The 13,385-nt window shown below is 39.8% G+C and overlaps 1 protein-coding gene across 2 annotated transcripts in view; it reads left to right on the top strand.

The window, feature by feature from the left end:
• The window catches only part of LOC149286076 (active breakpoint cluster region-related protein), a 120,203-nt gene that overhangs the window by 84,726 nt on the left and 22,092 nt on the right, over positions 1–13,385 (top strand). For both annotated transcript variants that reach the window (XM_089494353.1, XM_089494354.1), the window contains 5 exons: positions 720–795; positions 1,438–1,542; positions 5,647–5,721; positions 6,542–6,639; positions 7,342–7,473. In XM_089494353.1, the coding sequence (XP_089350479.1) occupies positions 720–795; positions 1,438–1,542; positions 5,647–5,721; positions 6,542–6,639; positions 7,342–7,473 (486 nt within the window). The remainder of the gene's footprint in view (positions 1–719; positions 796–1,437; positions 1,543–5,646; positions 5,722–6,541; positions 6,640–7,341; positions 7,474–13,385) is intronic.

The raw sequence follows: 13,385 nt of genomic DNA, 5'->3' as shown, positions 1-13,385 counted from the left end.
GGACCTCAGAAGTCTGAAGAAGAGACCTCCGAGATTGTGAAAGCTGGCTATAGATCTTCTTACAACTTTTGCAATATCTCCTGTCAGATGCATCGAGGGGGTTTCTGCAGAAGTGGTTTACATTAGTAAGAGTGAACTTTATTGCTATTCCAACCTAGAGGCCTCAGTGCTTATAGGGCTACCCCAACGAGTGGCCAGAGCAATGCATTACATAGACGGAGCAGATGAAGGTACCAAACGTTAACCCTTTTAAATCGGCTATAGAGACACACTGTAGGGGGAGATACCACACAAAAAAGGGGATACATTTTAAAATAAGGGGTTTAGAACTTGAGTACGATACAATGTGGACATATCAAGCACATTCTGAAAATGAGATTATTGTTAAGGTGACCATTTGTAGCTAAAATAATAGGGAAGGTCATGAGACGTTCCTGTAATAGGTTCTTCATCCAAGTATCCCATTCAAGAAGCCAAGATCCTAAATCCTTTGAAGAACATCTCTAAATGACAGATTCACTTGCATATGTGTATGTTCAGTTAAAAATATAAATTAAAAAACGAGCACTTTCCTTTTCTAAAACACTGGGTGACATAGCCGTGCTTATCAGTGCATTTCAGTGCCCAGTAAAACATGTTAGTAGTCTAGGTGACACATTGAGTTGTGCTGTGTCTTGTACAAACGGGTATCTGCCACATTCTCGTCTGCTTCCTTTCAGAGCTATCTATTCCTGTTATCCTCTGATTATGAGAGAGCCGAATGGAGAGAAGTCATCCAAAAGCTACAGAAAAAAGGTGAGCACGCAAGTTGTGTGTGTTGAATGCTACAATGTAATCCAAGCCCGCGGAAGGACCGTGCTTCTCAAAGGCAGGAGCGGTCTTGTCGGGTCTTGGAGTGACTGACCCTCATATCAAAAAATATATGTGCACTTAGAGGTAGCCAAAACGTAAACACCACTTTTTTCGTAATGTGCAAACCTCCTTTGCCAATTTTCTGTATCCATGGTGAGAATGAGAAAATTGGGCCCCATCCATCACAAGCTACTAGTGCGTAAAATAAAACTTGCTATCACCATTTTCAAAACGCAGAATCATGGGAAATAACCTCTGAGGTGGCTTAATGGAGGAAAAGTCTAGCATTTCTTTTAAATGTATCTGTTGTATATTGAAAAACTCTTGGGACTACATAATTGTTTCATTCATAGAAAATGTAATTTGAGCTTATTTTGCTGGAAGTATACTTTTGCAGTAAGCGTAGTAAAAACCTCCCTACATACTCTCTCCAGGTAACAGGGGCAGCTGCCAGGTTCAGTCTAATACCCCCATAGACTTCCAGTTTCCAGCTACTTGAGCTATGTCTCTGTTTTAATGACGTTTAATGCCTGGTTTTATTTTATTGTCAAGTTTCAAGTTATGCACACTTTTTTTTTGTTCTAGATCTCCAAACATTTGCACTCAGCTCTGTGGAGCTTCAGTTTCTTACTGGGTCCTGCTTCAAGCTGCGAACGGTTCACAATGTGCCCATTATCAGCAATAAGGACGGTAAGTGAAGGACTCCTTTAGCCCACAAGGTGGCACTAGCGTTCAGTAAGAGTTCACGGAAGAGTAAATATATCTTCTTGGGAAACAGAATCTGGTAATGTTCACTGATTATATGTTATGTACGTTGATGATGTCGCCAACAGTGCCCCAGTACAGGCTTTCAGTAAACCAGTTTGTATCAATCTAAGCTTTCTATTTATAAATGATGTGAGGGGGAGTCTGCGTGCCCCCAGTACATTTCTGAAAGTGGTTTCCCACAATATCAAGCCACAGTGAGTCATGTTTATCCTCAACCCACATAAACCTCAATCCCTTGGGTATATCAGTGGCGGGTTATTGCTTTAACTGCTCCACCTGCGGTATCTAATGTTTCTGCTGCAACTGCTCTGTTTAACAATAAAGTCGCTAGGTGTAACCTCACAGTAACAGGGAAAATCAGCCCCAGTCTCGCTAGTTTCTCAATGGCTTACCCTTTATTGTTTCTAACAAAGCTTATTAAATGATTGACTTGTTTGAAAAGGTATGTATACATATGTATATTTAGCAGTAATGTTCCGTATAATTAAGGGGAGGTGCGATGAGTGCAATAATTTAATAATAATAATCATACAGACATTGAACTGGAAGTAAGGTTGAATAAATTAGGAAAGGAAGCCCTCGTCCTGAAAAGCTTAATAAAAGATGGTATTACACAAAACAAAACAATAATGAGATGGTTTTGCGAACTGACACAAGCCATGCCAAAACCCAAGCCCACCTCGTTAAGCAGCACTCACTATCCAAAATAGAAGCCGACAAGGGGTTTGAGCCAGTTCCATCCGCCCATCTATATCTAAAGCAAGCCAATCATACAAACGCCAGAGAGTCTCTTTACAGATATGAAGATCTCCATTTTGTTAATACGTTTTCAAGCTGTAATGTATAACACGTGTCCATCAGTTCATGTAATTGTTCTCTGGACAGGATCTGAGTGATCGGAGTCTTGTCTTGTGCACACTCTTTTGGGAATGCTGCAGTTAAAGAGATTCATGCAAATCCACATAGGGGTCACAGCTTGCCAACAGCAAATGTGTAAGCTTCGTTTAACCTTGACAATGGACCATGCGAAACCCGTGACCAGTTGCTTGGACAGAAATGTTTAAACCCCGGCTTCGCTGCCGCTGTGCACTCACGGAATGTCAAAACTGCGTCATGATCAGTTACAGATATGCCGGTGATTTCTGAAATGCAGCGGAGATGTGAAATATTTTGCAGTGATTTTCACACCGTTCTCTTAAATTCACATTTCATACCTTAGCATTAAAGGGTCTTATTTCTTTATGTGCATCACTTTCTGTGGTATCCAGAATGCCCTTGGCAGCGCTGATATATTGTGTGATTAAAATGCAGTTGTTAAAAGGATTAGAGTGGCCAACTCTTCATTGCTTATAAAAAGATAGTCTTTCTTCTATTGATTAGGGGTTAATGCAGAGTTTATGTATCCAGGATACTGGTACTGGTGTTCTATCTATTTAATACATTCCAAATTGAATGTATATTAACTGTTCTTTGAATAAATAGAACAATTCACATGAGTTTTCCTTTCTGTCATGTGGCGGTTTTCTGAGATCTGATGATTTTCTCTGCTATTTTAGCTGCAGGTGCACTCCTAGGTTTTGGTACACGAGGCCGTAATTTAGGAGCGACTGGATGATCAGATCTAATCTTTGAGTGTTCTCTAAAGTTATCAGAAGCATGGGAGCCCCGTGGCTTCAAGTAACTGCAAGCTCACGTTAATTCAGTGTAAAGAGAACAGAATGGTCCTGTGGCCCTTGAGTGTTGATTCTCCATTCAAAGAGAGAGTAAACTTTCTGTAAAGTGATTATTTTAATGATTACACTTTACTATTCTGGACATATCCCTTTACCAGGGTTACTTTATAAAACTACATGCTTAAATGTCAGCAGACCTTTGTGACTGCCGTGATTCTGAGACCTAAAACAGACCACAGGGTATTTGCATAGATCTACGTCTGTATCTTAAATATCATGTTCATTTAGTATATTTCCTTGTTAAAATGAATCCACGGTATGGGCTGAGCTATAGCTTTCATGGCGACATTTAAAGGTTGTGAATTAAGGATATAAGAATAGGGGCGTTTAGGATGATGAGAGTTATAGGACTCCGCTCCTGATTTAACCAAGCCAGGCTCACAGCTATTACCCACCAGGCACAATTTACATTGCACCCTTAACTTATTATGATTAGCGCCTTATATTTCCTTTAATGGAAGTTGCTACATGTGCGGAAAAGTGTGTTTATCCACCCATTTGCTGCCAGTCTGGCTAGGAATGCATTAACAGACCTTCGGGCTGCGTACATCCGCCCCTGGATGCGTTATTTTTATTTATTTCTTATAAACAGAGTATGTTAAATTGCGCAGATTGTCACAGTTTAATGTATGTATTCTGAATATGCTTGTCAGCTGCCATGGGGTTTCTGCCTTCTTGCAAGCCTTAAGGACGGAAGTAGTTGAAGGACAATAACAAATGGATTCCTCACAATTATTGTTACTATGGTATTGGTTCGGATGGGCTGGGAAGAATGTACATTCCATTGACAGAATGCCATTTACTAAAATACTGGATGAACACTCGCACAACGAACTTTGTGTTTCGTTATGAACCAGAATCATCATATTTGGATTCAAATTATATTGACACAAGAGAAAACAATTTATGCCGCTAAAGCTGCCACATATTTTGCAGTGTTTACAATGAGCTATCGTATACTCTGAGAATTACATACACTGATCATGCCAGTAACGGGCACATCTGAGAGATGTACTAGTGTTGAAAAGGCACAATGATCATTGCTGTATCTGCCCAAGATAGTATAGCGTCCTTAGTAGTTAGTGATGCTGCATGTGTAAGTTGAGTTTAGTACGCTGACTTCTTTGTGGAGGGGTGGGGGGGGGCAGTGTAATTATTTTGTATATATGTGTGTTGATACATATGTATAATCACCTCTCTGACACGTTCCTAGAGAGGCAATCTTTTCATAAATCCATTTGTTTTAAGTAATAATTGACGTTTTGCTTCCTTGGAACAGCAACAGCTGTCCATGAGCGGTGATCTGGCTACTGCATCTCTTACCGGAGTTTTGTCTAAAGGCTGTCCTGTACAGCGGGCAATTACTTTCAAGGGATCCATGTATAAAGTGGATATAGAGGCAAAAGGTGATCATTGTTGACATTATTTGCATGCGCCTACCCAGAATCCCTTGTAGTTGTGGCAGCACCATGAGATTTCTGAGGGAAAAAACAAGCCCTTCTGGCTTGTCTGGTGTCTGTAGATGAGTGTTCAATAATACTTCTACTACCCCCCTGGAATCTGTTGGGAATCTCTCCCGCAGTATAGTAAAATCAGTTAGTCTCCTGCTCGGATGTTTCGCATGCAATTGAAGGGTTGGTTGCCCCTCCGTATCCAGCTTCCCTGGAAGAACTTGAGGAATGTGAGGTTATTCCCTAGGAACTCTCCCAGGTAGACCGGAAACGCTTCATGTGCGTTTGGAGATCGCCGCTGCTGTATATCTGCCTCCCAAACATGTATATAAGAAGCCTTTTATGAGTTATGACTATTAGTTACATATACTTCAGGGGAAGAGGCGTTGTTGGTCTTTGCTTGATTGTCCATATAACTAGCCGTTACCAAAACCTTAGTGGCAAATGATTGCGCTGGCTCATGTTTCCAGATAACAAGATGTTGAGCAATCAGTGTTTTGCGAGTTAACAGAGAGTTTTGGGAATACCAGAGATTTTTCCAGTGGGTATTCTGTGAATTATGTGGATAATAATTGTATGACAAAGCTCCTGAGGCCTCTTAAGTGTAACAGATTGTATTCTGGAAATCTTCTGAGGATATATATGTAGTTCTGTATCTGTACTTGCTTTACCAGCTTCCCTTATATACTTATATGTCGGGCTGTTGAAGGTTTACCACCAGCTAGCCAGTTACAGATGGGTACAAAATGGTTTTATGCATCTTTCTTCCACAAAGGTTCTGTTTTCTCTCTAGACCTTTGAGGATATTGTTGTTATATTAACCCATCTGTTTTCTATTCTAGATGATGAGTCTCCTGGACTATATGGGTTTCTGCATGTCATCGTTCATTCTGCCAAAGGATTCGACCATTCTGCCAGTAAGCGACACCTGCTCGGTTTTCAGATGTAGCTACTATTAGTGATAAAGTGCAGGGTTTATAAAGGACATACCAAGATAGTATTTTTTTTTCTTTTGTTTTATTCTTCTTTCTCTCTCTCTCTCTCTCTCTCTCCCCTTTCTCATTCATTTTTCTCTTGTTCTGCCTATATTTTCTGGTCAGCAATTAGGGAGTATACCTATTTTCTTGTATATAGGGAATAACCCTATGCGAGCTAGCAAAGCAGTTCTCTAAACCAATAAGTTTCTGAATAATCATTTGAAATTGCAACTTTTCGGGAAGATTTTAGAAATTGTATTTTAAAATGCCCCCCTCCATAAAGATTGGGAGTATTCAAGATGCTGCTGATCACTAATAGCCTTAACTTTAGAGTGCCGAGTAAACACTTTGCCTTTTACTCCCAGAGTTATGAAGAAACTGCTCCAGATAATCAAGCCCGTATGTCCCGTACCTTGTTTACAATCTAACTAAAATACTGATTTAAGATATTGAGGCTTGGCAGTGTAATCCTTTACATGTGTTACTGTTGTTCACTTCTTTCCCTGGTATATGCAGAGAGCAGACCCCTTGCTCTTTCTGTAATTAAACTCTGAGGAGGTTTGCTGAGGAATGTGGGGGGTTCAGTACTACAGCCCCTAAAGGGTTACAGTGGGCCATGGTACATGTTAACATTACTGTAGCAATCTGTCCGACAACACTGTACATAACTGTACATATTAACATGTGGTTAGCAGTAATGCAGTGCAGCAATAAGATGTTTTGTGCACCAAAATTTTCTCTTGCTTTCCTCTGCCGATAGATCTCTACTGCACCCTGGAAGTGGACTCGTTTGGTTATTTTGTCAGTAAAGCCAAAACCAGAGTTTTTCGTGATACCACAGAGCCAGAGTGGAATGAGGTGAGAAACAAAAAGTCTGGCAGACATAACCCCTTCCCATTAAAACAAAGCCTAGCATGCATTTCTGTTTTAAATTCAATTAAAGTGCGTAGTGCGCGTTCCCACTGCTGTTAAACAATATCTGCGATTTTTCCCACGGTTTACAATCCAATATCTGTAAAACATTGGTGCTTGTGTAAAAAGAACTGCTCCAAACTGACTTAACAACGATGACTGCGTATTACACTTCTTAGTAAGCAGTTCAGCCAAACGCATCTCTTACAAGGCAAGTAGGTGGGGTACGTCGAAACGATCGGATGCATGGTGAGGATTCTTATGAATTAGAAACCAAATTGTGGATAATTTAGGAGCAGCTATTTCAACTTTGACGGATTATTTCTCCCCTTTTAGAAGATGCTGGGTAAAGGGAGGTTTTTAGGACAGGAGATGAATATTATCCAGGTTTTGCCACCAGCCGCCACTTAACAGCAAATATAATAGTCCCTTACATTACACCAGATATTACAAAACAATTACAAAACCCAAGTCATAAGTAGATTCGGTAAATTGACTTGATGATGTCAGTAACTGTATATGTGCCGGTTCCTAGTATTTCTCATTTGGTGCATTCACCTGATCCTCATCCTGGTTCCACTAGATGAACTCATTAATAGGTGCATCTCAAAGTTTTTGGATCTTATATCTGTGACTTCTCATCCACAGGAGTTTGAGATCGAACTGGAGGGATCCCAGTACCTGCGAATTCTCTGCTACGAAAAGTGCTATGATAAGACCAAGATGAACAAGGATAACAATGAGATTGTAGACAAGATCATGGGCAAAGGGCAAATTCAGGTAAAGTGCCAAGGGGCTCAAAGGCAAACCACCACAAAGCATCCATGTGTAAAGCAAACGATAGACTATGGGGTCTATTATCTAGTTGGGGGGTGGGCACAATCATTTTTAAAGATCACGTTGGTTTCTCATGTCAGGGTCATTAGCAGTTGGTCTCTGTTCTGCAGATTTTCAGCTTTAACATTACAGAAAATGAATGAATATAATCTAAATGAGACTGTATACATTGGAAAGATCATTTAACAGATATCAGACAGGTGTTGCTCTGTAACAGTTTATGCAAAATAAAAAGGCAGGCAGAAAGCTAATGTCTATTATTTATATAATGCACCTATATAATTGTTTAGTGGCTGGTGAATGTTACAGGAATATAGCCATGATTTGTGGTACACAGAAGGGTCACATTGTGGTTCTGTTACTACACAGGAACCCTTTTCATTCATCCATACCCAGAACACTCTTCATTTATAGTATCATCGTGTCGGGGGCACAGAGGTATTCACACTCTTTGGGAACTCGGAATTGCAAACTATTCCAATTAATATCAATAACGTTGTATCCATCTGTTATTTGTGATTGAGTTGGGTTAAAATATGTACAAAACATAGAATTACTAGAAATGCTTTTTGGTTCGTTTTTGGTCCTTTTATTTTTTTCAGCATTAGTTTCAGCCAAAAATTATGTGGAATTTTTGATTCGGGAACAAAATTTGTTGCTCAGTGCCCACGTTTACTCTTGCCTACTCTCTTCCACTTTTGAACACTCTCTAAATGTTTCCCTATCTTCTCTGCTGATCACTTCCATTTCTGCTGACCGCTTCCACATCTTCCGACACGTGGACTGAGGGCTATATGGCGGTGCTAGCTGTCACTGCAGCGGCCCGTTTTGGCAGAAGTTGCTCCCAGGTTAAGAAAAATATAGATTAAGGATTGAAGATTAGTTAGATAGATTAGAGAAGGGAGAAGATAGAAGACGCGGACGCGGAAGTGGTCTGCAGATAAGGTAGGGAAAGATTTAGAGAGTGCGAGTGAATGTGGACCCAGAGGGGATCTTTCTTTGTTTTGGGGGATTCGTATGAACCGCAGAACTTACCAAAATTCTGTAAATTTGAAATTTGTATGAATCCGAATGCACAAGTGTAATAACTACTGTGCTGTTATTTTATGTTATTGCATCAAAATAATAAACATAACAGAGCTCTGAAAATCACGGTTTTTCAGCTTTAATTTCACTCATCCGATCACCCCGGTGTCAATACTTTGAGGCTTGAAGTACTGAGTTTGCATAGCTCTGGAACTTGATAGTCTTACCCCGGTTAATTTCCGGTGCCTGTGGAGAATGTTTCCAGCATCAGGGAAAATTTTTTCTTGGGGTTTTTTTTTGTGGAGTATTATTTATTGGTATTCGCGGTATAAAGACATCATATTCTGCAGCTCTCTGCGATGGGGTAAAGGTCTTCTGATGTTTACCTTATCACGTAATGTAGTTAGAATTCAGCCCTAGTCGTTGTTTCTATACCTTGTAGCCTTGGAGTTTGGCTCAGCTTCCGCTTCTATACGATTCCCTTTAGGGAAAAAGCAAGAATGCAGTTAATTTCTCATTTCCCTTGGTAAAGAGGTTATGTTAGCGGCCGGCACCCTTTCCAAGGCCCCCTATGTAAATGCTTTCCTCCCACTGAACCGGGGTCAATGCATCGAGGTGATATGTACACGAGATAAATGTACGCTTTCCCTGCTATATTAAAACCCAAAGGCTCAGACACAGAGATCCCGATTAAAGAGATCTGCGTTTTCTGCGTGTCTGCGTTTTTCAAAATGTAAGCTCTGTAGGTTTTTAAAATCGGCATCTAAAATAAAAAGAAAATGAGTTATTTTTTCCACTGTGCAAAAGGTCCATTCAGGAAACATACATTTTATTAAGAAAAGAAAGATGAATACATTAACACACAAATATATTCATATATAATCTGACACGTCTTTCTAAAAACAAATTCATTCATACGGTTTGAAGGCGATTTGTTGTCATCACAATAAATTTGAGGGGGTAATAATAAACATAATAATGTTTAAAGGAATGCCTATTATATACAGTGCTGGTCTTCAGTTCCCGATGTAACAGAAGCTCAGTAAGATGATAAATTACAATAAACCATGCTGTTTGAACTGGTGGCTATCCGGATATCAGTGAAAAACAGTATTCATTTAATGGGTAAACTGGTTTCTTTATTATTATTTAGAAGACCTGGGATATCTTCTTCTGCTGACACCTCGTATTAATGTATTTAACGTGTTAACAGAATCAAACCTGTTTGTGCTTCATATAAACGGCTGTTTGTCCTTTAACATTACCTTCATACAAATTGCTTGTGTTTGCTCTGTTTTATTAATATTACATTGCTTATCATGTTTTTCCAGACAGTGTTCCCATGTGTTGTCTTAGGAGGTGATCTAGTAATCTCTGTCGATGCACTGCTGTTTATATCATTATCTCAGCGTACATAACTTCTCGGTGCCAACATCCTCATTCACTCAGTTCCCGCCATGATTAAATGATTTGTGAGCAGCGTTGGGGTGCAACAGGCTCCCTGTGAGAGCAGCGCAATGTGTTGTACGTGGCACTCAAATGATTAAACATCTTGAGAGTCTTGGTGAGTTAGAAAAGTTCCCAGCCCTGAATCCAAGGCACCCAAAATAGCTCTTTTTAAAGAGCAGTGTGTACTGTGTTTAATTTTTTGCTGGGTTAGCATGTGCTTTTTATGGATTTATCTGCCTCCTACCAACTGCTTCTTTAGATCAAAATCTGCTATATGAACTGCACTGGGGGGCATTAAAGGTACACACCAGCCATCATATACACTTTAATGCAAATGAGATCTACGCCGCTTTATATATTACCTATTTTTTGCTTGGTGGTGGGATCTTGTTGGACCCCCTCCCGGAGTCAGAGAATATTGACATATTAGTGCAGCACAGCTCTGATGTCTGCATAAAATTGATCTGAATGGCCATTTCTATTTAAAGGGAAATAACCAATCCTATAATCGCTTTGATCGTTGTATGGTACTTTGTAGTCCTCAGTCAGTTAGGACAGTAAGAGAGGAAGGTGGTGGCCATATGGATAACAGCGATGATGTGCAATCAATAAACCCGCTTCTCACTCATCACTATATTGTTGAAGCTGCGGTGGTTACTGGTACTTTTTTGAATGCATTATTCATGTTTTGTCCTTTATACAGTAACTTCCTTAAAACAGGGATGAATGTGACTAGTGCTTCTGTCTTTTTGGCAGTCCATAATTTTACTTAATTTCTCTTTCTGGAGCAACAATTCAGCCCTGATGCTTGTTATAGGGGAGAGTCTCTGTTTTAATTGTCCTTGAAACACCTTGTACATATTCATCCCTCTCCCCATCTTCTGCTGTCACAATCGCTGAATATGTGAAAGGGTCACAGCTGAGTCTGGCATAAGAAGATTAACCCCTTCGTGACAAAGGCTGATTTTACTTTTTGTACCCTTCGTGACAATGGCCGTTTTAACATTTCTGCGCTGCTCGTGTTTAGCTGTAATTTTCTTCTTTCCCGTTTACTGAACCCACACACATTAGATATTTTTTTTTCAGGACAAGAAGGGCTTTCTTTAGATGACATTGTTTTGATTGTATCATATTATTTACTATTAAAAAAAGTATAAAATATGGTGAAACATTTAGAAAAAAATGACTGTTTCTAACTTTTAGTTGAAAAATCTTTTACTCATCTATAAAAGGTAATGAAAAAACCTGCTAAATAGATTCTACTATTTGTCCTGAGTTTAGAAATACCCAATCTTTTTATGTTTTTTTGCTTTTTTCTACACATTATGGGGCAAAAAGTACAGGTAGCGTTTTGCTATTTCAAAGCCATTTTTTCCAAATCTGGTAATTCTTCCCCCCATGTGCCATTTCGGGTATCTTTGAAGCCGGCCAATGCAATTTACCCCATCAAGTCATATATTTTTGAAAACTAGACAGCCCAGGGTATTCCAAGTGCTAGTATTTTAACCCTTTCCAAGCACTAATTCTACCATCAGCCTTTGTCAAACTTTATGGTAGTCATTTTTTTTGCATTTGTTTTTTCACACACTTTACTTTAGGTATGAATAAACAGGTTCTGGTATATGTCACTATCATAAAACACCCCAATATGTGTTTAGCAACATCTCCTGAGTACATTGATACCTCACATATATGATTTTGCCTGGGTGTTTGGGGGAAAAAGGGCCACATTTGGGGCATGCGCATTTTCAATGTTGAACTTTGGCATTTGGGGATCCACTGCCCATGCCCTATTTGGTACATCTTTGAGCCGGGCCATTTCAGTGTGCCCAATAAAGCCATATATTTTTGAAAACTAGACACCCCAGGGTATTTCAAATGCTAGTATTTTAACTCTTTCCATGCACCATATCTACCACCAGTCTTTGTCAAACTTTGTGGTAGTCATTTTTTTGCATTTGTTTTGTCACACACATTTTACTTCAGGTATGAATTAAAAAGTTCTCGTATATGTCACTATCACAAAACACCCCAATATGTGTTCAGCAACATCTCCTGAGCGCAGTGATACCCCACATGAATGATTTTGCCTGGCTGTTTGGGGGCAAAAGGGCCACATTTGGAGCGTGCACATTTTTCAATGTGGAACTTTGGCATTTGGGGATCCACTGCCCATGCCCTATTTGGTACATCTTTGAGCCGGGCCATTTCAGTGTGGCCAATAAAGCCATATATTTTTGAAAACTAGACACCCCAGGGTATTTTAAATGCTGGTATTTTAACTCTTTGCATGCACACATTTTACCACCAGCATTTTTTCAAAGTTTGCAGTAGTATTTTTGTGTGTGTATTTTTCCCACACACACCTACTTTATGTATGAATTTAGAGCTCCTGGTATATGCCGCTGTCACACGACACCCCAATATGAGTTCAGCAACCTCTCCTGAGTACAGTGATACCCCACATGCATGGGTTTGTCATTTTTGGGGGGAACTAAAAGGCCACATTTGGTACGTGTGCATTTTTCTAATTGGAAATTAGATGTGTGGCCATCCTTCCCCCCGTGTTATTTGGGACATTGTTGAACCCGGCCAATTCAATTTACCCCATCAAATCATACATTTTTTAAAAGTAGACACCCCATGGGCATTTAATATGCCAGTATTTTAACTCTTTCCATGCGAGAATTGTTTTAAGCTAATGTGCTAATTTTAGGACTTGCTCACAAAAATATATTTTTTATATATATATTTAAATTTTTTTTTGCCTTTTTTAAAACATTTTTAAGATTTTTTTTTCAACTTGAAGGTTCCCCTGATAGTGACATCAGAGGGAAATTATTTTTACATTTTACTGGTTTTTTACTATTTTTTTTCTAATGATTATTAATTTTATTTTATTTTTAATTTATTTTTTTCTAATCACACTGTGATTAGAAAGCTGAGCTCCATTGACTTGCATGGTTGAATGCAGTACCTGTATTCAACCTGCAAGTGGAGCCAGAGTTCTCTAGAGGGTCAGGAGACCGTCTAGCGAACTTTTTCGTCTTTATTATTTTTTTTCCCGGGTCGCCGCCATCTTGCAGATGGCGAAGATCACCGGCAGCTGCGGCTGTGACCGCTCTCCGGAGCGGTCACAGTCCATCAAGAGGTAAGTGTTTGGTGTCGCTGGATGCCTCCTGATCGAGGCATTCTAGCGACACCATTTAAGTTTAGGAGGTGATCGTTGATCGCCTCCTAAACGCTTTTAAAACGGGCGTCCGCCACCATACATTGTATGGCGGATGTTGACGCCCCGGGGAGGGGCCAGACATGGCCCCTGATTCCGATGATGGCGTTGCTGAATGCCTCGAGGTCGAGGCATTACAGCAACGCCGTTT

The sequence above is a fragment of the Sceloporus occidentalis genome, unplaced genomic scaffold, assembly GCF_023333645.1.
Source record: "Sceloporus occidentalis isolate IW3139 unplaced genomic scaffold, rSceOcc1.0.p SCAF_72, whole genome shotgun sequence".
In the NCBI taxonomy this organism is placed as follows: Eukaryota; Metazoa; Chordata; class Lepidosauria; order Squamata; family Phrynosomatidae; genus Sceloporus; species Sceloporus occidentalis.
Note: the sequence above shows the minus strand (reverse complement) of the source record. Positions and strands in the feature narration are given on the sequence as shown.